Below are 26,474 nucleotides of genomic sequence, written 5' to 3' on the forward strand. Positions count from 1 at the left end.
CGCAACCCCATGTCTCTGACCGGCAGATGCTGGGACTCCACAACAGGGGATGGATCACTTGACAATGGCCCAGTTCTGTTTATTCCCTTTGAAGCATCTGTCATTGTCCACTGTTGGAAGACAGGATACTGGACTAATTGCACCGTTGGTCTGACCCATTATAGCCATTTTTATGTTCTTAACAAAGCTCAGTTATTTATAAAATTTTAACTAATGTAATATTTTTCCATACATTTTGATATAATTGACTTTTTATGAGTGCAATTATAGACATTGTAACACTTTGGAGCGAGGATGAAATGCCACTTGCTTGAATTTAAAGATTTATCTAATGTAGTAACACCTTTTAATATGAGCTTTCATCACAGACTTGTTATGCATACACACAAGGGGGCAGTGTTCAGATTGCAGTGGGTACATTAACCCTGAATTTTCTCACTCTTGTGGAGTTGTCATTGGGATATTAATGTTGCATTAACCTTTTCTTTCATGTTAGTTAGCACTTGGTTCTGTTTTGCCTTCTTATTGCTTAAATGCATTCTTATAAACATACAAAATTCAACAACTTTTTTTTAAATGGTGGGTGGGTAGTAAGGTCCTGCTTTGCTGTGACAAACTTTTCTGAAATGGTCAAAATTATTATTTTGATTCTCTATTTTTGGCTACTGCCTTCAGGACTTTCTCAGCCTCAAATATCTGACCATATTTAGTCACAGTTTCTCTCCCTACCATCATATTCTCACACATGAGTGATGAATCCATTTCAAATAAGAGATTGGAAGCTGCCTGGCTTATGAAATTAAGTACCTGAACCTGCCCTTTCATAATGATGTACTCCACCCTCCCTTTCACTTGTGTACAGACCTCAGGAGACCACCTTTATCCTTAAGGTCAAGTGCTCCTTTAATGCTGTTATGCAGCATGAATTTGACTTCCCTCTCCTCTTCTAAGCATTCCATGTGTGATACATTCCCAGCGTGTCTCATTGGGGGAGCAAGAGGAAGAGTTCAGAATTAGTTTCTGGTCTCCTGCTTTGTAGTATATTCTGCTACCTCTGGGCACTAAGGCTAGATCATGTTTGTTGATCAAATTCTTGAGTGTAAAACAGATTAGTGCATCTTTAAATTATAATAATCTAGGGAGATTTTATTTTCAACCTCAATTTGGAACACATTTTATCTACCCTGTCTGTAAGCAAAAAATCCACCTTTACTGAGATTAGACAGCCAGCCCACTTCCACTTTAAAAAAAAAAAATTTTTTTTGCCAAAATTGCAACTCTGATCCAAAGACACTTGGTCTGTCTTCTCTTTCTTTTTATTTCTTTTTTTAATTGCAAGTACTTGGGTGGCTGTTCTGATAGATTTTTAGACTGACAAGAAAGCTCATTATACATGATCACTTGTAATTGTGTTGCCATTTTCCTTGATGTCATAATACATTTTGAAGGCAGTCTCACCAGAACCATTCGCCTAAGTTCCTTTCAACTCTTTGCTGTATATGGAAAGGACACATAACCATCTCCAACTGAATTAAACATTTGACAGAATCTAATCACTCTTATAAATGTACAATGCCTAGGAGAAGCCAGAGTTAAAAATCATTTTAAAAAGTCTTTAGAATATGAAAACCCTAAGGATTTCAGGCTTCATCTTACTAAATTGTTATCTCTGCATGTTTTTCATTTTGTCCACAAGAGTAGAAAGTTTGAGTTTCATTTAAACACCTATGATTTCTTTCCGTGATTTAAAAAAAATCAGGTCTGTAATGTCGTGTAAATATATAGTCCATTTTTTAATTTAAAAAGCATTTTGTGTAAAATCACTTCATGAGAAAAACAAACAATGAAATCATATAAATGCATGATAAGATACAATTATAGAGCCACTCCTAGCTATAGCTCTAACTGCACTCTTCAGCAGTCGGGTGAGGATTTAGGGCTAGATTGTGTAAATTAAAGAATGCCCTCAACACTCAGGCCTTGGCTACGCTTACCCGCTAGTTCGACGGCTGGAAATCGAACTTCTGGGTTCGACTTATCGCGTCTAGTCTGGACGCGATAAGTCGAACCCGGAAGTGCTCGCCGTCGACTGCGGTACTCCAGCTCGCCGAGAGGAGTACCGCGGAGTCGACGGGGGAGCCTGCCTGCCGCGTGTGGACCAAGGTAAGTTCGAACTAATTCGAACTAAGGTACTTCGAACTTCAGCTACGTTATTCACGTAGCTGAAGTTGCGTACCTTAGTTCGAATTAGGGGGGTAGTGTAGACCAAGCCTCATTGACTTCACTGAGAGCCGAGTTCTTGTCACCTTGCAAGAGTTGTTCAGCTGTTCACAATATTATTCCTTCAGGGGTTTACAGAAACACCTGAGAACTTTATATAGAGGGCATTTCCCAAAATTCACTTTTACAGTCCCAATGCCTATTTTTGTGATTTAACTTTAATACTTGGCTGCATTTCTCAGATTTCTCTTGGGTTGAGCCTTTCCTAGTAGGTTATACTCAGATTCCTTTTTTATAGGAAAACCGCTTAGATTTCCTACTAAACATTGCATAGATATCTATTTTTATTTTTGATATTTATTATGAAGGCATCTGTAACGATTCTGTAGTTAAGGCTGCATTTTGATTTCCACTTAAAGCAGGCCTAACCTATGTTCTATATTTCACTAATTGAATTCAATCTCCAAATTTGACACACAAAATCATCAAAAGAGAATTGCATTTTCTATGTAATTCTTGTGGTAAAAGATTCCATAATTTTTGCAGAGAAAACCTCTACAAATGCTTTTTTTCCCCCTGTAAAGCACACAATTTCCGAGGAGATGCTAGACTGCCATTTTAGAAGTTGAAAGAGCTGTTTGTAATTATTTAGAGAGGACAAAATACTTTCATAAGTCCCTTTATTGGTATCTGATGGAAATAAATCCAAAAGGGAAGAAGTCTCTGCTATGACATTTTCAAAATGAATTACTGTCTATGCAGACCAGTTACAGACCCCTAAGATTATATTCCATTAAATCTAGAACAGCTTCTATGGTGTACCTAAGAAATATCTCCATCTTGATGACTTGTAAACCTACTTGTTGGAGTTCAATTAAGATGTCCAGGCAGCCTTAGCCTCTTGATGTTGCACTCAGATTGGATGCCCAGTTTCAGAGAGCTGTCAAGCAGTCTGTCTAGTTGTCAGATCTGACCCACATCTTTAAGAATTGGATGATGGGTTAGTTTTCCCTAGCAGGGTATCTAAACAGGCAGTTTTCAAAAGTAAAAGAAAAATAATCAAAGATGATTGTGCATATAGATTTACTTCCAACCCATCTACACAGCTTCTTTGAGTTAGATCCTCAACTGGTCTAAGTTTACATAGTTCCATTTAAGTCAGTGGAGCAGTGTTGATAAACATTAGCTGACGATTTGGCCTCTGTGCGACTTGGAAAGAGGGAAAAGAAATTGGAGTGGAACAGGGACTATGGCTCTTTATATGGCATCTGAAGATTCAGACCCCCAAAGGAAAGATGCTCATGGCTGTATTGTTTCTGCTCCCCTGAAGTTTTCTTGCTCAGCACCAGTGGCACATGCCTATGTTATAAAAATGGATCTATACAAGAAACCAAGTAAAACTGCAGTTAATGGCAAATAAGCTTGCTTGCTTGCTTGCTTGCTTTCTTCCCTCACATTAAAAGAAAAAGAAGCTATAAGTGCATACCTGACGTACGTCCAGTTAGAAACTATTTTCTTCTTCTTAAGGAAATGTAATCCTTTCCTACTTAATTACCAAAGGGATTCTTTGGGCTCAGTGTTTTGGTCAAAAAGGTCTATTTTAGGGTAAACTTGAAAGTAGCAAATATTTACTGGAGTCGCCTAACTCAAAGTTGCCTTGACAAAGGTCACTCTAAGCAGAATTTTGCTGTGCCATAACTTCCCATGAATACCTTTGTAATGACTTTTATTTAGGGTGGCAAGCATGTTTTTGAGGACTTTTCAGTACATTTTTAATTAGCAATAGAGTGCCCTGTGGCTTGCTCTCCATTTGTTTTGTGCTCTGTTTCTGGCATTTAGGAGTACCAGAAGCATACTGCACATGTTCAGAGAGACCGTGGTTGTCTGTGGAAAAAGTCAACAGATTTTTTCCCTATACTTATTAGTAGGATTAACTGTCAAAGTTATTGCAGTTTGATAACAATTGGTAAGTTCTGCCATTTAAAGTTAACGCACCTCTGTAATTGTCTTGAATTTTATTTCTGCATTACAGAATTCTGTTGAATAAGCCACTACTTCCAAAACTCTGTTTACAAACTAAGAAGTGAAATACAGGTCTGAATATATAGTGTTTTTCAAAATGTGTTCAGATTTTGTATGGATGTATTGGAATGAAGATTTTTACCATTCTGCTGTTTTACATCTGGCTGAATACAACAGAAAGTCTCTTTAACTTGAATGACCTGTACAGTAAGTGTCTGTGTTATATGAACTCCAGTCTGGCAAAATTTTCTGTAATCAAAAGTGCAGTAATACTTGAAGGAAAAACAGGGACTGCCTTTTTTTTTAATAATCGCACAGCTGGGCACTGATGAGAAGCAAGAATTGGCAGCATTATTGAAAGGGAAACCTGTGGTTACTTTAGGCTTTCTTATTCCAGTGGTTGCTGTGAATCCACACACACACAGAGCCCTTAGTTTGGATAATGGATAAAAATATAGAAAATATAAATAAAAGCTAATTTTCAGATGCTCCCTTTTAAACTTCTACCATTATATTCAGTCTGAAAGTTATCTGAGAGGTAGATTCAAAATATTTTTGACTTCATGGCAGCAGCTAGTATAATTGTGGTTCATGAAACCTCTGGCTAAAGATAGAAGAAATCAAGTTGCTATGCTCTACAACAATGGCAGTTTGTTTTTGTAAAATGCCAGGAAAGACTTTTGGGGGAATTGACAGACATTTTATTTCAGAGTTAGAGTGCAACCTAAAACAGGCCACATACTGTGAAAAAGCCTCATTGCTGAATAGAAGCCAGTAGAAAGCAAAAATAGAAGGGTTATTAAATTTTTAGAGTGCGCCATCATATAGTTAGCCACATTTATGTGAAAAAGCCTATCTCTAGTACGTTGCCTTTCTTTGAAAAGCTTGCCACAGACTCTCTCAATGCGTTCAACAATCTTTAGGTGCATTACTCAATTCTGTATTTTCATAGACATAGGACAATAGTATTTCACCTAACATGGTGCGTGCACAGGGAGAAAACAGTACCAGTACTCTCCCAATCACTGTCTACAAACCAAGATCTTCCCATTTGAAACACACTATCCTTACCCTGCTTCCTGTAGACCAGTGGTTCTCAACCTACAAGTAAGGCTCAAATCTCCTGGTCTTAGTAGGTATGTCTCCCCTTGGGGGCAGCTCTGGGTTATTGCCCCTGTACGGTGTGTGCTATTTCATGCTGTGTTGCTGCTGCTCTCATTCTTGAGCACATAGAATTATTAATACTGTGTTGTTTATAAACCAGTACTGATTGGCATCATACTCCTTGAGGGTTTGAAAGCAGTAATTTGTTGGTGACTCAGCCAGGAGGTAAAGGCTGTTGATGGAAACCTGGTGGGCTCGAAAGAGGCAGGATCTGGAAGGAGAAGAGAGGACCCTGAATGTGGTGGATTAGATCAGGGGTTGGCGCCTCTGGCCAGTAGTGCCAATGGCAAAACAAGATGGCAGCTGAGTGGGTTAGACTAGGAAGAAAATAAAAAGGGTGACCGCCAAAAAGGAAAGCACTATCTTGCCAAGCCTGCCAAATTCCACTCCCCTTTGTGAGATTTTTAAAAACCCAGAAATTCTGAAAGGTTTTTGGTTACGGTGGCTACGCAGACTTTAATATAAATCCTTCTGCATGTGTCTTGCATTTATGCATAGCTGAACTGATTATCCAGGAGCTGGAATTGGTACAAAATTACACCCATTCCTTGAACAGGAACCTGAACACTTTTTGAGCATCAGGGCTGATTCCTTTCCCTTCCTTTAATAGGCAGAATCTCGGCTTGCTGCTACACTTTCTCTGTGGTTTCCATATAAGTGCTAATCCATAGTGAGCAGCTCAAATGTAAAACCCTCAATCTTCCATGCTACAGGGCTTCCTGAGAGATGTGGTTGCACTATGCCATCTTTCCTGCGGAAACACCAGCATGCCGGATCCCATCAGACCTCAGCAGTGTTGTTTGTTGCTATGCTGATAGGTGAAACCATTGCTACCCACAAAGACTCCTTTCAGTGAGGAAGGTGACTTGTCCACTCCCCAAACACTCCTGCCACTAAGGGGCCAGAGGGTGTGAAGATTCTTGCAGATAAAATGTAAGGCTTCCAGTCTTCAGAGAGGAAAGATGATTTTGTAGTAAAGGCAATGGCCTCTGACTCAGGGTGTCCAGACTCCATTCCCAGCTGTACTGCGCCACCAACTTCTTATGTGACATTGGGCAAGTCACTTAGAGTGGGTTTATCAAAAGCACCTAAGGGAATTAGATGCCCAGTTCCTATTCAAAGTGATTGAGAACTGGGCACCCAGCACTTTTGGGCAGCTTTGAAAATCCCATCCCCAAACTCCCTTTGCATCTATTTTTCATATGTAAAATAGGCTGGTGATACTTCCTTTCACCAACATTTTAACTTGTCTCCTGAGATTGTAAACTATCTGTGGCAGGAGTGTCTTTGCACAGTGCCTTGTATAGTGAGGCCATAGCCTTATTTGGGTCTTCTAGGTGCTAACATCATTCTGCGGTTAGCTTGGGTTTTTTATTTTCTTTTACAGGATTTTTTTTTTTTTTTGAGAAAGAGAGAGAATACAGAATGTCCTTTCTCTACCAGCTGCACAAATAAATCTTACCTGTCCTGTCACTGTGACAAATGAGTGCACTCTCCCCTTTAAATTCAAGATCCTTCCAAATATGAAAAAACTAAACCGCAAGGGGAGAAGTGTGATTGGCAGGGGTTCAGGGAAGAGATTCTGTAGATGAAAAATACCTTGTTTTTATAACTATTTTTTCCTCTGCAGTCTAATGATTAGGTCATCATGTTGGGAGTAAAGATTCCTGAGTTCTGTGCCCAAATGCCATTGACTGGCAGTGTGAAGCTGGTCAGGCCTCTTAACCTTCTGTACTTCAGTTTACTCCTCTATAAAATGGAGTTGATACTCATCTACTTCTTGGACTGTTGTGAGGTATAATTTGTTAACGATTGCCAAGCATTTTGAGGTCTTTGGATGAAAGGTGATACATATGTGTGTGTATATAGTTATTTCTTAGAGGTATTTTATCCCGGTACTGACCCAACCACAAGGTTCTATATTTTATAACATCTAGAGAGGGTATAATTTGTGATGGTATTCCTCCGGGTTAGTGATGCTGGCAATCATATTTTGTTTTTGCTCTTATTAATGTCCTTGGAGATTAGATTAATTGGATTAAAACATAAAACCTAGATCTCCTGGAAGCATTGCAGTTCACTGTGCTTCCTGTAGTTTGTTCATCCCAGGATGCATTTATACTATGAATCTTCCATACCAAAAAAGGTTTTGAGCTGTGCTTACCCTGAGTAAATAAATAAGTAAATAAAGTTCAAGCCTTCTTTAGAACATATAAACCTGCCATGTTACACCCAGGAAGAGATGTATATTTGGAAGTCTGTGTGGTTGGAAATCCCTCACCCTTTTTCATAATTCCTACCAGTACCAACTATGACCATTAGCACAGTACACAGGTACTACTTGTGCTGCTCCGGACCAAGTAATGCCAGTATATTATAACATTTGTGAGGACCTTCTTGCACACATTATAATTTTGTAAGTCCCTTCAGAAGAATAATCTCCGAAAACGCCAACTCGTGCATGTAAAAGTAAGGCATTAAAGTTAATAACTCTCTATTTCTAAACCAAATTTTGTCATATTTGACCTCTGACCTAATCCTCTTTCGATGACTTAAATCCACAACAAGCCTGAATTCCTGAAAGAAAGTGGATTTTGAGTTACTACAGAGCACCAAAAGATAAAACGGAGAAAATATATTTCACTGCCTTATTACTCAAATAGCTTGCTTGATTTTCCTTCGGCCCTCTTTATAAATAAATGAATAAATAAATAAATCCCCTTCTCTGGGCTGAGACTAAGCATGAGAAATTTGAGACCCAAAAATTCTTTTTTAAAGGAGTGGTCCAAAAATAGTTTTAAGAATGGAATGCCTTCTGCAACAACCTTCCATATTTCAACCTGTCTTTTTGACATCTCTTCTTGCATGTCTCTCCAGAAATGTCAGACTTAACATAGGCAAAGCTGAACTCTGCATCTTTTCTCCCCAGTCCTTCCAGCCTTATCCTATTTTCAGCCACTGTTGACAACAATGCCATTTTCCCTGTTGTTTAGGCCAGTAAACTGAGGGCTGTCTTTGACTCTTTTCTGACGCTTGCTCCACACATCTAGACCATGTTCAAATCTTGCTACTTCTTTCTCCATAATATTTCCAAAATCCTTTCTTTCTCCATCACTAAAGCTCTCTTACAGGCCCGCGACATCTTCTGTCTTGATTACTGCAATTAGAGTTGGATGGTTTTTTTTTTGATGAATAGTAAATTCACACAAAAAAATTGCTTTTTTGAGGGGGCACCAAAACTATTTGCAGGATATAAATAAAGTTAGGTCATTTGAAAATTAATTTTTTTGACTTTTCATTTCAAAATATTTGGTTTGAAATTCAGCTATATTTATTTTAAGAAATAAATAGTGTAAAACACCCAAAAATGAAACAAAAATTAAACTGAAAAAAATCTGTAGAGATTTATGTTTTAGGTTATATCATCATGAAATTCCCTTGAAGCACAATTTGAAGCTGGCCTGATTTGAACTAATGGCAGCCATGTTACATAAACCTAAGAGGAAAAACTTCACAAAATATATTTCCTCTGATGCGTCAAAATTTTTTCCTCACACTGATGGACATCACCTGGTGTACATGATGACACTGTTGAAAGTATTTTCATTCACTTCAGTTGTTTTCATTATTTGTGTGTCACAGCGCATTAGAAAATCCTAAGTAACAGCAGAGAGAGAAAATACGCCACAAATGTTACCCAAAGACTCTGAATCAATTAAAGCACTTAAGCACGTTTATGTCCCTTTGAAGTAAATAAGACTTAAGCACATGCTAAAAGATAAGCATGTGTTTAGGTACTTTGCTGACTTGCATACTCTAAAGAAGAATATTTTAAAGATCTAAAAAAGAGAGCTCTTTGTCCTGAATGTGAGTCAGCTTCCTTTGCACTCTACTGGAGGCTTATGAATAGTAAGTTACAGGTTATATGAACACATCTCAGGTATAAGTTAGCTAGTCCATGAGATCTGGTGCCAAAAGTTTACCAGCTAGAAGGGTAATAATAAAGAAGTGGTAGCATCCTCTCCTAGCCAGCTGTATATTTAGCACACCAAAGATATAAAAATGTACAGATGGAAAGATGTATAAAATCAGTCTTGTACTATTCTACTTGGGAGTATAAAATATTCTTGTTTTCATTATCACTCATCATAAAAAATGAAGGATGGGTTGAGTGGATTTTGTGCCTAGATTGGTAGATTTTCATGCCAGGCTTTGAAAAGCTACTGAAGTAGTATACATGTTTCTGTCTTTATACACACGTGGCACATGCTCAGACACACACAAAGCCCTTACGTTTCCCTGGCAAGTTAACAGAAAAACTAAATTTAAAGTTACTACAGTAGTTGAATCTCTGTCCAATACTTAATCAACTTGTTAACAGTGCCTTTTTCCCTATTGCTTCAACTCTCCACCTTGCTGGTTGGTTTTAATAACAATTTGATAGAATTAGTGCCACGTGTTAGAATTTCTCTGAAGAATTTTGTTTTTCTATCAAGGAAAAAGATATAAATTGGGAAGTTTTGAATGATTAAATAACAGTAACTAAAGGTAATTGTAAATGTAACAACCCGCTGAATCTTTGATAGTTGTAAGATAATTGTAATATTTCAGTAGAGTTGTCAGGAATATTAGGAGGGATTATGGTGATAGAGAGAACTTTAAGAACTGAACCTCATAACTGTGGAGCATTCAACTTCAAATTGATCAAGAGTGTGACTTTTCTTTCTCATCTGAAACCCAAAGATTTATAGTTACTCATAAATTATGGGTTTCTATTAAAAATGTAAGTCATAATTTTAAAAAAATTGGCAGCCTGAGCAGCAAAAATGAATGTGTCATATATATGGTTTTAAGCTAGTGTTACAGATTTGAGTATAGGAAAAAGTAAAACAAACTAGAGGTTATGGCTTAATTTTTTAAAGTTTTGTAATCTTTGGCATATGAGACATCGTTACAAAAATAGCCTGCTATCCCTAAATGTTTGCTGTAGCTCAGTAGCTCTAGAATCCTTGACTAGACAAAATTTCCATATTAAAATTGGTCCTTTCATTATTTTAATTCTTTGTAATGCTGCTAGATGAGTGAACCTTGTACTTCACTCACATAAAGAGAGAGAACGTGAGAATACATATTAAATGGGTTAAAAACTGGTTAACTGATAGATATCAAAAAGTAATTGCACATTGGGAGTCATTACCCAATGGGCACATTTCTAGTGGGATCCTGCAGGAATCTGTTGTCAGCCCAGTGCTATTCAATGTGTTTATCAAAGATCTGGATCTCACCTTAGTCAAATTATATGCTCCCAGTCAAGGGCAACCACCCTTTTTGATCAGTTTTTTAGAGATTTAGGAAGTTTTAGGGAAGGGCATATTATTCATGGGGACGGATTTTAATGAGATGTTTAATTCTACTTTAGATTGATCGAATGTACACACAGGGCATTTGGAAGGAGCAAGTGCAAATTTCTTTTGGTGAATGTCTGGCAGAAGATGAATCTAGATGTCAGGCACTATACATATTATTCTGCTACTCATGGATCTTATTCCAGGATTGATATGATTTTTGTTAGTATGACCTTGGCTAATTTAGTCAAAAAACTAATCTGGGAGTTATCATTTGGACTGATCATGCCCCCCCATATATTACATTAGAAGTTTGAGACTCAGTAGAAAAACAAAGGGCCTGGCAGTTGAAGAGACCTCTCCCCCCACCTTAGAATTAAAGAGCTGGAAGAAGATTTTCAGAAATATATACAAGGAAATAAGGAAGGGATCAATAAAAATTCCTTTGTGATGCTGGAAAGGTGGTAATGAGGGAAATCTTTATAAACAAAGCATCATACCTCAAAAAGATGAGCGCTCCTGAAGAAGAGAGTTTGGTTAAAGAACTTCGTTTTGGAAGATAGTTATAAATCTACAGGACCTGAAAAGCATGTATAAGAAAATAAATGAGATTAACAGGCAAGACTGAGCAAACACTTATATTATGAAAAGGGCAATAAAACTGGTAGGCTTTTAGCCATAAAGTTAAAATTAAGCAAGATAAATCAACCATCCCTCTGATTAGACATGAAAAGGGAGATTTAGTAACTGGCATCAAACAGATCCCTGAAACCTAGCTTTTTCCATACTTTGTATGCTTCAGAACATCCAAATCCTGAACTTATAAGTAGATATCTGAGACTGCAGCTCTTGATAGGCAGATTGCTGCAAATGAATTTGAAGTTACAATTCTTAAGTATTTATAATCAAATAAAGCTCCAGGTGCCGATGGGTTTTCTGTGAAGTATTATAAAGCAAGTTCTGGTCCCTATTTTAACTGAATTGTTTATATTGGAGAGGGGAAAGATTCCAGATTCATGGAAGAAGGCAAAAATTAAGGTCATTCATATAAAAAGAAAAGATCTTACCAATTGCTCATTATACAGACCTATTTCTTTAATTAGTGTGGATGCTAACATTTATGCTGAGTTGCTAGCCAAAAGATTGCGTGTAATTTTGCCCAAATATTTTCACCATGACCAGTCTGGATTCATTGCTGGCAGGCATCTATTTGATAATATCAGAACAACTCTGAATTTGATCTATGATGATAATTCTAGCAATTCTTCCGGTCTGCTGTTTTCTTTTGATTCTGAGAAAGCCTTCGACTGATTGGAGTAGGAGTATATAAGTCAGATTTTGGTAAGGTTTGGTTTTGGAAATCAGTTTTATAGGGGCATGTTGGCCCTATATACATATCCTGGAGCATCAGCTGTGGTCAATGGTCATCAATACTCTTTTTTAAATCTGTCTAGATGTATGAGACAGGATTGGCTGTTATCTTCACCCCCTCTCCCGTTATTTGCTTTGGCAGTGGAGCTATTTGCAATAAATGTGAGAATTTGTCCATTGGTAAAGGCATCAAAACACTTTCTGGATTAGAATACAAAATAGTTTTATATGCTGCTGATGTCTTGTTATTTTTCAGGATCAAGAAGCTTCCTTAAACATTATAGAACAATTGACTTTGGAATATAGGCATATGTTAGGCTTTAAAATAAACAAAGGTCAATCTGAAATTTTAGGAATTGATATTCTTGAAATGATCAAAATAAACTGTTGTCAACTACCTAAATTTAAATGGGTAAAAGAATCTTTAAAATATTTATGAATAAATGGTTTCCAGGTGCATGGGTGGGGGAGGAGTCACAGTACAGGGAGCTGCTTCCCCTATCTGCCCAACCCAGACCCCCCTGCACCCAACCTGGTCCCCTCTCCCCCACTGAGCCTCACCCGCCTGCACCCAGACCCCCCACCCCACTGAGCCTCATTCCCCCACACACCCAGACCCACTCCCATGAAATCCTTCCCTCCCCCTGTGGTGCAGACCTTCCTGCAGCTCAGGGGAATTTTCTGGGGGTTGATCTGACTGAGCCCTGGCAGCTCTGTGCAGGGAAGGGGGAGAGGAAACTCCCATCTCTGTCCTCCTCCCCCACCCCTCCCGCCCACCTGGGACTAATGTCTCTGGGTGCCCCCGGCATCCCCAGACCCCTTTCCCCCAGCTGCTGAAACAGAGTGTCTGAGCTGCTGGGAAGAATGAGTGAACACAGAAACCATTTTCTGCAAGGAAGCAGAGAGAATCTGCAGAGGGAGGGAAGGTATTTTTCTTCTGTGCCCCAGTGGCATAGATTTTCCCCAGGAGTAAAATAAGACACACTTTTTTTAACAGTGAGAATAATTAACCACTGGAACAAGTTACCTAGTGACATAGTGAATTCTCCATAATTTGAAGTCTTTCAATCAAGATTGTACGTCTTTCTAAAAGATAGCCAGTAACTCAATAGGAAGATTTGATGCATGAATTACTGAGTGAGCGTCTGTAGCCTGGGTTATGCTGGCGGTCAGATTAGAATGATCATAATGGTCCCTTCTGGCCTTCAGATCTACCAATTTATTAAAAGTGCCTTCCTTGAAGAACTTGCATTTTAATTTAGACATACGTAATAACAAAAATAGGGCCCAAATTAGAAGCCATATATCTTGGAGAGGAGATCTACATTGGAATGTCAGAGGAAGAAATGGGTCAGAAGATGGAGATCATTTGCTACATGGGATTAGGAAAGGTTCTAAGCATAGGGATAACATGAAAAAGCTGTAAATTCAATAGTAAGAGAAGGAGGCCAAGTGAATTAAGGGGTGAATTAGGGATGGGAGTGTAGGAAGAAATGTGCAGAGTTATTGGAGTAGAAAAATATTTAAGTTCATCTCTTTTCTGTCACTGTAATTATTACAAATTATTTAAACTGTTGTAGGAACAGTGAAATAGGGCTGCTATAAATCAGGCAGAGCTGACATTTTTAATTTATAAACTATTAATGGTATGGTTTAAAATCTTGGTCAATACAAACTGTATTGTTCTAAAAATTGGCGTACAGCATGAGCAGCCCAGACTCAACTTCGTTTTACCAGTAAATGTTTTGTGGGCACAAATATGTAAATTGGATCCATTCAAAGGGCTACATGCTTGTCATCCCTTTTCCAGTCCTGCAGAGATCAGAATGCTAGGAATAAGTGCCTGCGATCGAAGCCTTGATAATGCATATCCCAGGAGGCTTTGCTGCCAAGCAGTAGGGGAGATTGCATAAAATAGCTAGTTTGGAGAGGCCCTAACCTCCTGCTAATCTCTCAGAATAGTTTGGAGTCGGGAGAGGTCTTGGTTCCCTGCCTGTTGCACAGGGTTAAAAACCCCACCTCTGGAGTACGATCAGGGACAAATCCCTGTCAGAATCCCCTGAAATGTCCCTACCATTAGGCCCCTCATGGATTTTCCTGCAGGAACCAGGGATCGAGTTCATTGGTAACCATTCTGCTGCAGAAATTCCCCTGCAGTTCATACTGGAAATGCATGTTAATACAGTGGTTGCTTGTCTTCCCCGCTTCCCCCCACCCCATGTGACATTGGCTCTTAAACCAGTCTGTTCCACTGTAGATGGGAAATACTTCTGCCAACATAAATATTCGCATTTTCAGTTCTAATAGTTGTAGAATCAATTATCAAGTGTCTTTGCAGATAAGTAAAGCGACTGTGGGGCTTATTCGGATTTTTTCCTGGATAAGGACTAAGTAACGTTCCTCTTTGAACTGTGTGTGTAAATAATAGGTTTTCTGTAATTTTTTAATCTGGCTGTCTCTCTTCTCTGTATTGAATTTGTTTATATTGTATGGTTTTCATCACTCCCAGTTAGGTTTTAATACATGTCAATTATGTATGCAGATTATAGGGAGCAGAGATTGAATGGTTTTGGTATGTATACTTACAGCACTAGTTTATAAATAGTAACACTAGTTGAAATTTATTGACCTTCCTTATTTATTTCAGTTTTTTACAATTATGCCTGATGAGTGCTCAAAGTGCATTACAAGAATTTAAGATACAACACCTAAAACCTAATTCATAGATAGGTACATACATACATATGTACATGAACATAGCTATGTATAGCACTCAGGTGTGTGTGCAACCAGCACGTTGGAGCTGGAAAAGTTTTTCACAGTAGTACCTGTTGGAGCGGCACACGTGCCCGGTGTGCATCTCCTCATGGCCCCTCTTAAGACCATATAAGGACAGCAGCACCCTGACCCCCCTCAGTTCCTTCATACCACTTGCACCACTCCGTGTGGTTTTCCTTACGTTTTTTTTCTGTGTAGTTAGCTATTAGGTTCATTGATTTTGTAAGTAGTTAGTACTCTTTAGGTTTTCTTCACTGTTTTCAGTTTTTATTCTAGTTTATTTGCAACTGTAATTAGTAGGTGTTGCTGAGCACCTGGACATGCAGTGTTCTCTGGGTTTCAAGCAATGCCTTTTGTGTGGGAACTCTATTTCTAATAGAGACCCCCACACACTTTGGTTGCTGTCTCGGTGAAGGACATGTCAAGGAGAGGTGTAGCATCTGCCACTCCTTCAAGAAACATACTCAGAGTTCTAGGGATCTGTGCCTGGAGCAGCACTTCCTGGAACACGCCATGAGGCCTACCTCTGCACTGGCACCAGATTGCTTTGTCTGTGCACAGTCAACCACTACTATGATAGACTTTGAACAGACTCTTGAACTTGGATTCCTCTTGAAGGAGAGATCAGTCTTCCTCTCCGTGGGTTCCACGCAAAGGGACCTGTAAGACTTACAGGAGCCACTTGAGCTCAATGAGTGGCTTGTCTTCCACTTCAGAGACTGGATTGGAGCAACACTTAGATTCATCAGGTATCCAAAGTAGAGCTGGACTATCAGCCTATGTCTCCCTGGCAATGAAGCGAGAGACTCTTGGTAACATACTATCAACTCTGGATCCGACATGACAGAGGCTGTCAAGTGTGGTACCAGTGGATGCTGTTTCAGCGGTACCCATTTCAGTACCTACCACCACACAGGCACATAGACCAGGTCCTTCACTTCCTAATCTGTCTGTCCCTGGTTCACTGTTGATGTAGGAGTTGGTGGAGTTGCTGTCATTTCTGGCTCATCCCGGGCCTTCAACTTCTTTGGCATCAGAGACAGAATGTTGCCAACACTAGCATCAATATCAGTTAAGGGACAATCTAAGCTTGTCTATGCCATCTGGTGCTCGGGTGCACACTTCATTGGGGCTGAGACATTCTTCAAAGTCAGCACTAACCACACCCTCAACTTTGCCTCTGGTACTAGGTCTTTCCTTGGCATGGGTGTTGAAGCCAGACTGTGCTCCTACATAGCCTGCTGTGGTACTAAACTTAGCAGCTAGACCTTCTGTGAACTGCAGTGCCACCACTTGTTCTGACCTGACCTTACCTTACCTTTTCCACTGGAAATTGGCCAGTAGCCTTGCCTGGTTGGGTGTCTCCTGTGCTGACTTCTTATTCAGAGGGTGCCTTTAGATATGGGTCAGACTTATCGCTATCCCTACCGAGGCAAGAAAAGTCCAGTAAATCAGCCAGACCACCTCAAAAGGGAGACCTTCGACCATGATGGGTATTGGTCACATAGTAAGGAAAGGCCAGCATGGACTGAAACATTTTGGCCTCTGATGCCCTACTGGCTTATGGGGAACTCTTAAGAGGCTCCTAGGTCCTCAGATCTTGATCTCTACCCAGTTCCAGGAGAAGGTCCTGGAGCTGTCCACATCAGAGCCTAGTCTACTGGAAGAGCAACCAGAAGCTCTCCCTACTTAACAACCAGCTCGACAAAACTACTGGGCAAACAAGATCTATCTCAGGAGGCTACTTTGGCTCCGGGCAATTCATTCTCACCTTCCCCTGAGGTCTCGGGAGCCCCAGGCTCATCCTCACCACTTCTGGAAGATTTTAAATCATATCAGGAATTGCTTAAAAGAATGGTACAAAAGACTGCAAGAAATGCCATCAGTTTTGGCCTCATCCCTGGCTCATTGATTGATGCTTTTCTGTTGAAACGGGGACCAGGCCTACTTTATGCGTTTACTCCGATTCCATTGATCTTGAAAGTCCTCCTCAAATTGAAGCAGGATCACACCAAGATGATTCTAATCACCCCAACCTGATCAAGACAATGCTTATTTACAGATCTTTGCAGCCTCTCAGTGGAACTTCCACAACCTGTGTTTCCTCTTCCAGATCTGGTCTCGCATCATCATGAGTAGGTCTTACATCCAGATCCCAACAGCTTGCAACTGATGGCTTGGCTTCTCAATATCTAGATCAGGAAGAGATGAGCTGCCTGCAGCAGTCCAAGAGATTTTACTTAACAGTAAGAAACAATCAATTAAATCCACCTATTAAGCGAAGACTTTGGTCTTCTGCTCAAGTGATTCAGCCTGTGAGGGCGAGTATCCAGGACATTATGGAATACTTACTGCATTTGAAGTCTTTTGGCCTTTTCTTAAGCTCCCTGAAGGCTCACCTGGCAGCCATTTCTGCCATTCACCCACGTGGTCAGGGGAGAACAGTATTTTACAACCCTATGGCTACTAGGTTTCTCAAGGGAATTACTCGCTTGTGTCCACCTGTAAAAGCATCAGATCCTCTATGGGACCTTAACACAGTGTAAGCCGCTCTCATGGGACCTCTGTTTGAAACTGGCTACTTGTTCCTGGGCACATTTGTCCTAGAAGATGGTCCTCCTTATTGCTATCACATTTGCAAGGAAAGTAGGTGAGCTGTAAGCATTAACAGCAGGCCCTCCATATTCTTGGATTTTTTTTAAGGGCAAGGTGTCTGAGACCTCATCCAAAGTTTTTATTAAATTAGTGTTGGCCTTCTGCCCTAAACAGATGATATACCTATCTGTGTTCTTTCCGAAACCTGATGATGATCCGGAAGGAGACCATTTACATACTTTGGATGCAAGAATGGCATTGGCCTTTTATGTAGACAGAGTTAGGTCATTTAGACAGTCTCGTCAACTTTTTGTTTCTTATGCCGCTAGGGTGAAGGTCCAAGCGGTCTTGGCCCAGATAACCTCTAGATGGATCACGTTCTGTATTACCACTGCTTACAGTATGACCAATACATCTTCTTCTCTCCAATGTGTCTCTGCCCACTTGACAAGAGCTCAAGCAACGTCCATAGCTTTTCTGAATGATGTATCTATCCTGGACAGTTGCAGGGCTGTGACCTCGTACTCCATACATATATACATTCATTCATCATTATGCCAACAGCTTCAAGGGAGACTGTGATCTTTGGCCAGGTCATACTTCAGACACTGTTTAAAAAGACTCCAAGCGCCGTGGCTTATGATACTACATGTGAATCGTCTGAGTAGAATACAAATCTGTATCCACTGGAAGAAGAAAGAACAGTTACTTACCTATATTGTTACGGTTCTTCAAGTTGTGGATGAAGCTGTTTATTCCATGACCCACAGTATGTCCCCGCTGCATCAGACTCTTAGGCTACTCTCCAGTGCGAAGGAGCTGGGAGGGCAGTGCTGCCCTTATAGCTTTGGGAGGGGCCACGAGGAGCCACAGAGCACGTGCGCCACACTGACGGATACTGCTGTGGAAAACTTTTCTGGCTGCGGCACACAGGGTGCGCACACCCCTGAGTGGAATACATGTTTGCATCCTCATCTTGAAGAACAAGAGTTACAATCCAGGTAAAAAACCATTCTTTCCAGGTTGAGACTGTATTGCCACTAGCTCCCTTCTGTTAAATGCAAAAGATAATAACTTAATTTCCTAAGCCAATCGCCACTTCTGTGATATCTCTTAACCAAAAAAAAAAAAAAATACAGTAGCCCAAACTCTTCAGGGCTAATATATAACTTTAGAATGGTGCAATATTTAAATTGCTAATATGCCAAGACTGTTACATGCTGAGCGGTTTTAAATTGTACGAGTTTTAATTCCTAAGAATATCTAATGTTGAAGATGTAATGTCAGTAATGTGTAGAATCAGAAACATTTGTAACAACACGAAAGCTTTAAAAAAAAATGGACAGTGTCTTACTGTTATAATCTACTCACAGGAAGAATTAAATAACTTGTAGTTCTTTGTAAAAGAATTGGCTTACAGTGAAGGACTAAAAGTCTGAGTGTCTGCTACATGTGGTCAATCACAGCTTGTTGATCCAAACTGTGACTAATTGTGCCAGTAGCTGACTAGAAAACCTCTATAGTGGCAAAAAGAATTATCTTTCAAGTGACTGTGATACAAAATGCCTGAAAGGACTGGAAGACTTACGGGGAAAAGTGTTTATTTCTTTTCTTTATGGTCCAATCACTTCTGTAAACGGAAGCGAGTCTTTTAATGTGACATTTCGTATTTTGTTCTTGGCCATAGAACACCTAGAGACTTGGATTATGAGCTGCAACTTGGCAGACACAGTTTAGCAAGTATTATATTTAAACTTTTCTAGTTTCTAGCCATATAGACCTGTTTCAAACAAGTTCTTTAAGAAGTTGAACTGCTTACATTTTTTGTTCTTTATATTTTGATTTTCTTGGTGCTTCTTTTTATGTTTTAAGTCAGTGGCTCTCGACCTTTCTGGACTACTGTACCCCTTTGAGGAGTCTGATTTGTCTTGTGTACCCCCAAATTTCACCTCATATAAAAAAACTTGCTTACAAAATCAGACATAAAAATACAAACGTTTCACAGGACACTATTACTGAACAGTTGCTTCCTTTCTCATGTTTACCATATAATTATAAAATAAATCAATTTGAATATAAATATTGTACTTACATTTCAGTTTATAGAATATAGAGCAGTATAAAACAAGTCATTGTAAGAAATTTTCAAGTTTTTATTGACTTTGCCAGTGCTTTTCATATAGCCTTTTGTAAAAGTAGGCAACTGTCTAGATGAATTGATGTACCACCTGTACAGACCTCTGCATACCCCCAGGAGTACATGTACCCCTGCTTAGAACCACTGTTTTAAGTCATGAAGGGAATATAAAGCATTTTGGATTATAAATCTTTAAATGTTTTATGTAGCTTCCTGATAAGGCATTTCTGTGTCTGTTCCTACTGTGCAGTTCATATTACTTAAATTATATAGCTGCTTCCGATTTCAACGATATAATGGAACTAATATACAAAAGATGACATCTTTTTTTGCTCATTAGGCAAAAGGAGATGTAAAAAGTAGAACTCCATCAATAACCATTATATGTCGAAAAACATCTTCAGTATAGTTTTGGGTTAAATTTATCATTTATTTATTGTCTCCACACTTTATTTGGAAAATATGGTGCAAAGAATATTCCTGCTATGAAAGTGGGGAGTGAATTATGACACTGCATTGAGAGAGTAATCAAGGACTTCTCTCTTCCCCGCCACGTTTCTGCTGCAAAGTGTAAAGCGTAGAGGTAAAATCCTGGCCACACTGAAGTCACTGGGAATCTTGTTAGGATTTCACCCTAAGTGTACAAAGGTAGAACTCTCCCTTGCCCTTTTTCCCTCCACCCCACCCCCATCCTGACTACCTAGAGAGTATGGTACTATGCAGAGCTTTTTGCTGAGGACAGTTTTCTATAGCATGCTAGGAATTTGTCAATGAAGAAAACTTTATATACTGAATGTCATTTTAATGCCATCCATATTTTGACTTCGAAGGCTCCTTATTCCTTTAAAAAAAAAAATTAAGAAACCGCCATACAATATATTTTAACCGAAGTGAAACATCTAAGAATTAAAAAGTATGAAAAGGACTTAAGAGAATTTATATAAATATTTCGTTACTCCTTATTCATTATCTTATCATTATTCAGTTCTGTACATTAGCGAATGACAATATTAACCTGTAAAAATTCACTATGTACATTTTGGAAGCCACCTCAACTCTGATCCACAAGATCCACTTACATACTTTCAATAAAGATATTCATCATAAATGATTTACTCTACCTATTCAGAAACATACAAGTGATGTATATAATAATAATAATAATAATACCTAGTTACTATATAACACTCTTTGTCCATATTGCTCAAAGTGTTTTACAAAACAGTTCATAAGTATGTCTTGTGGGTAGGAGTGGATTTGCCCCTATGTTGTTAGAGAGCGAGAGGTAAACTGCTCTCTTCAATAATGTTGCTGATCTTTCACTCCAAACACATTGAAATAATTCATTAGCAAGGTGGTGATTGCTTTCATAATGCATTTGTGTTTCCAGGCCACACTACTACTTCAAACAAGAATTTAACAATGTACCCTAGCAGAAGTTTAGTGGGTAAAATAAAAAAACAGAGCGGAATTTTGTCCCCCCCCAAGTCAATGGCAAAAATCCCCTTGAATTCAGTAAGGTCAAGATTTCACCCACATCATTTATAATATTAATTCAAGATAGCGCAAATCTCATGGCACAGTGCAAGCTCATCTTTTTTCCCAGGTAATTGGAATTGTGGGTTGGCAAATTATTCAAGGGTGATTTGCAGTGGGTTATCTTAAACAGCTACTTAAATTGCTGTATTTAGAATGAATGTATTCGTTATGTTGAGGAAGCCTAGAGCATTTCTATAAATCAAACTAAATATTGGGGCCTGTGTATTAAATAGCTTCAGTTCAGAAAAGTTATATAAATATTTGCAAACTAGACATATCTTGAGTATACCTTGTATATTTTCATTTGCTAAGAAGTGAAATTCTCACAAAAGGAACAAGGATTTACTCTTTCCACTTCTCCCTTCTTTATATAGAAGCTCCAGTGTGATAAAGATACTGTAAACTTCAATTCCTTGCCTAACATTCATTAATTTGACACTTCAAAATGTACTGTTTTAAAGTCTAGACAACCCTACCAAATCAGATCTACCATGCTTGCTGCATTTTTTTCTTTTGTCGTTTCACAACAAACAGGCTCATGCTCTTATTTGTAGTAACTATGGAAACCTCAGAAGCTCTCTTTCTAAAGCTGAGTATACAATAAAGTGCTTAAAGTGTTGGAAGGATTAGAGACTTTAGAATATGTTTAATTTTCTCTCTATCTATCTGTCTTTGGAGAGGAACAAGAGGGTAATGTGCATATTAGCTAGGGACTCACTTTAATCTCTGCTGACACTTAAGTCTGTCTAGGTTTGCACACAGCCATCCAGGGGTCTCTCTCTCTCTCAGCATGCTAACAAGGAGAGTTATACATATTCATGGCTCTGAATTGTACAATGGAAAACCTGGGTAAGGAAAGGAGAAAGTTATGAACAAGTGAAAATATTATTGAAACCACTTTGCAGCTTTAAGTACAGTGGTCACTAATGGCAAATCATGTGATGATGATGGGTTTCATCACATAATTTTTATTGAGAGTGTACAAGAAATTACATTGTCACAAATTAATTTGACATGGGGACAATAGGAATAGATCAATAGGAATTGTTGTAGAGTTAGCACACATTTTCAGGAAGTATAATAAGGAATTCATCTTATTACCATCTTCATGTCCTGTACTGGCAACGCAAAGATTAATACAAATTTTAATTGTTTAAAAATACTATAAATCTCATATTTTAAAACAAACTATAGTTTGGGTCAGAAACATTACTACTTAAAAAATTCACCACCTTTCTGAGAGGATCTGCTCCCTATGGATGATATATTCAGAGCCATATCTCAGATGGAACTCAGTGGGTGAAATTCTGCTTCTATGCCATAGGCAGAAACAGTGTGAGTGATGTCTTGCTTCACACAGTCCACTGGGGGAACATCATGCTACCTTCTGGCCCTCATTAAATGCCCTGAAATAGGGCTAGGGAAGTACTGCTGGACTGTGATCCTGATTCTCCTCCTCATCCACAGCATTCATTAGTTTGCGTGCTTCACCAATCGATTTTGTTAACTATTGTCATTAGAGCTGATGACTGAGATTCTACTTTACATTTGGTTTAGTTTCCTTGGTATTTGGTAAACTTATTTTATATACTCATCTAACTGCGAAAATTGGTAACCCACAGTGAGAGATGACCAGTTAATATATCTTTCTATAACCATCATAGTTTGTACATTCATTTAACTGCAATAATGACATGCTCACAAGAGAGGAACAGTGGATATTCTTCATTATTGAATTCCCATTTCAAGACCTTTGTTCTCCCTTATGGTTCTTCACCTACCTGCTCCCAAGCCTCACCCAGGTCTTGATTTCCCAATCCCTTTCTGGCCCCATACAAATCCATCCACTGGCCAGAAATTCGAAAATGAAAGAGGAAGGTGTTGGTAAAAATCTTCTTCTGACTCTTTTAGGGAAAGGCCCTAAAAACTGGCATTTGTTGGACTTTTCAGTCTCTGTTCTCACAGTGCATTAATGTAATAATAATAATACACCGTTGAAAGATAAAGGGCAGCTTTATTGATGCAACACTAATTAAAATACAGGTATCAATCATTGCTGCTAGCCAAAAGATGTATAATTCTATGCCCTTGCTGGAGATTTCTCCTACTCCAGTTTTAGGGATGCTATATACAGTCAATCATATGTGACAAACGTGCTATCACCTGATAAGTGTTTGTCTAGAATCCTTTGATTTATGTGACATCAGTCTAGCTGCCTCTTCAGTCTGCCTTATCTAGCTGGGTACCCAGGTAGGGAGCAGAGCCAATGCTGCTATTATTATTGTTAATCATGTTTATTATGGCAGTGCCTAAAGACCAACCAATAATGGGCCCCATCGTACTGGGCACCCCCTTGTGAGTCCAGAGCCATCACTTGTTACCAGAAACCCTCTGACGTCATGAATTACTCATAACCTCTTAGTTTAGATCTGAAACACAGTGCCTGTCCAGAAGAGCTTACTATCTAAGAATAAGGCAAGACACACTAATTGGAGACAAAAAACCGAGGGAACAAAAGAAACAGTGAGAATAATAAGAAAATGCATGTTTGTACAGTGCCTAGCATAACGGGGCTGGATACTCTAGGTCAGTGATACTCAGACTGAGGCTCGGAAGCCATAAGTGGCTCTTTGCACGATATTAAAACACTCTGTGATTTAATTATTAACTAATCAGAATGTTTTTACTATGTTATTAATCAATTATGGTTGATATGATACTTGGTCAGTCATTTTGCTATAAGAATAATATATATTCTATAAATTATTATATAGTATTCTCTCTTTGTGTGTGTGTGTGTGTGTGTGTGTGTGTGTGTGTGTGTTTGTGTGTGTGTATAAAAATGCATTTTCTTATAATTCTCATTGTTTCCTTTGTTCCCTCTGGTAATGAAACAATTCACACTACTGTGGCTCTTTTGGGTAATGTTGATCGCTAATTTGGCTCCTGAACCACTGAGGTCTGAGTATTTCTGCTCTAGGTTCTACCACAACAGAAATAATTAATAATTAATTGGACTTCCTTTCATCTTGTGTTGTGGTTTTGGCTGGGGTTCCTACCCTCCCCATACTGTTCCTGTCCTACTGCCACAGGCAAATGCCCATAGAAACGTATTATGTCTCTGTACTTAGATCCTGTCCGGCCCAAAAGACATCAAGGAGATGAGTAAATTACGTGCATCCTTCTATTATGTGTGAAGGTATGTGTTGCAAATAACTGGTGCCCTACAGGCACATCCTTCTACATGTGAAGCTTAAATGAAATTATTCAGAATTGTTTGTCTCCCATGTGGATGTCTTGGAAAAGATACCATAACATAGCATTTCAACTACAGAATTGGGACTAACATCTGACATTTCATAAAAATGAATATTTTAGTTCTTTTGGAAGATGCCAGATTGATATTGCTGGAAATTTAATTCCTCTGACATGCCTCAATCCTAGCCGGAAGGGACTCGCTTTAGAGTCAAATGAGTTGTTGCTTGTGTCCATTCAAACATTAGCATCTCTGCAGGAACTACCTACCAGTGGTCCTCTGAGTGTCAGTGGGTTTTATGCTAGAGACCCAAGCACTAGGAACGGAACTTGTATAATTTAATCTAAAACATTGTGTTTCTTAAAAATAAGTCTCCTATGTTACGAACACCACCATTTATCATTTGCATGAATAATTTTAATACAGATGTAATTGACTGTTTCCTTTTTTGAATTTGTAAATGAAAATAGCCAATCAGCTTCATTGTGTCTTGTTTAGAGCTAATTTCATTTTGAGGTTCTTGAGTGCACAATGCTGCAAAAACTTCAGTGGGATTTTTTTTTAGCTTTGTGTTAGAAATGTTCCCATGAGTTTCAATTAGATTTGTCTTTTTTTAAATTGTTTTTACGGAATTTTTGTGTCAAAGGAAGAAGGGCGGATCCAAGAGTGCCCCCCCTCCCTTTTTTTTTTTTTTGGTAGGTTAATTGCCTTTTTTTTTTTTTTTTAATTCAAGATAAAACTTGGTTAACTTGACTAAAGTCAGTGGGACCTCATATGAGCTATATTACTCGTGTACAAGTGTTCGCAGGGTCAGGATCATACTTTAAGTATCTTTCTCTACTAAACTGCATTTTAGAAATCTGTGTGTCTGGGGGGGGGGGTCATTCCAGAATTAAAATGAGCATTCTGTTTTGTCTGTAAAATGAGAAATTCCTTAATTCTCTCCTATAGTTGTGAATCAGTGGGCCGTGTATGCCATCCGAAATCTCACTGAGCAAAACGAAAGAAACCAAGAGGTTATTGCACAGATGGAGCAGCAGGGACTGGCAGACAATTCCATCCTCAAGAACATGGGTTTGGAGATTGAGAAACGAGATGAGAAGCTAATATTGAAATCTGTTAGAAAGAACCCAACTTCATGAGCAGTCCCATGTAAACTTTTTGAGGATTGTCACCAAGTAAAAAGAAGGCTATTTCCCAAATAATACAGTATGAAGGCCCTGTTAGGATTTCCATTTTTTTTTTTCCAGTTTAAGTTCCAATCTGCTGGAAGCGTTATTACCTTTTCCAGAGAAATTGTCAAACAATAATGGTCATTCACCACTGTGACACATGAACACCACAATTGCAAAAACCTTTTCAAATCTGGAGATTTGCAGTAATTTCATTAATTCTTTGGTTTGCTAGTGGAAAAGTGTCATGAAGCCAGGAAACTGATTAATGGTTACTTATCTCATTTGTTATACCTGAAGATAATGATGGTTAAAAAATCACTATGAGATATCACTTCTGTGATACGTTAAAAGCAGCAGCGCTGAATCAGTAAACGGTACTTCAAAAAATAAATAAGAATGTTTAAATATTTGTATTTATATAATGCAATGACAGTGAAAGATTGGATAAATACTTTCTGAATTAAACACATACAATGCTGCCTTCTGTGTATTTAAATTATTCGTAAGTTATTTTTTCTACCTTGTTACTTTCAGTCATTAGGCTGAGTATGTTAAAAACAAAGTTGAAGCTGTTGTGGCAACAGATACTGCATTCCTCTGCTCTGGGGCATGTCTATATTTTGGAGACTTGGATGTTTATTTGAATTTTATTTGTTCCTTTGGATGGTAACTCAGCCCTCTCTCCTTTTATTTTGCACTTCTCATGGGTTTTCTGAACTCTGGCAGACGGCTGAAGAGGTAGTTTCTCACTGTGATTAATTCTAGCAGTTTCTTTTCACCCCTCTGCCTTTCCAAAACATTGACAAAACTCATTTCCAGTTAATTAATTCAAGAGAGGCAGAAGAATGGAAGGCCCTGCCTCTTCATTTTAG

General features: G+C 38.7%; 1 protein-coding gene across 1 annotated transcript in view; it reads left to right on the forward strand.

The window, feature by feature from the left end:
* ATXN10 (ataxin 10) overlaps positions 1–26,081 on the forward strand; it is a 186,010-nt gene extending 159,929 nt beyond the window's left edge. Inside the window, 1 exon segment of the mRNA XM_034784150.1 lies at positions 25,379–26,081. Coding sequence (XP_034640041.1) covers positions 25,379–25,569 — 191 coding nt within the window. The 3' untranslated portion in view covers positions 25,570–26,081.
* Positions 26,082–26,474: the final 393 nt, after the last annotated feature.

This window comes from Trachemys scripta, chromosome 1 (genome assembly GCF_013100865.1).
Source record: "Trachemys scripta elegans isolate TJP31775 chromosome 1, CAS_Tse_1.0, whole genome shotgun sequence".
NCBI lineage: Eukaryota > Metazoa > Chordata > Testudines > Emydidae > Trachemys > Trachemys scripta.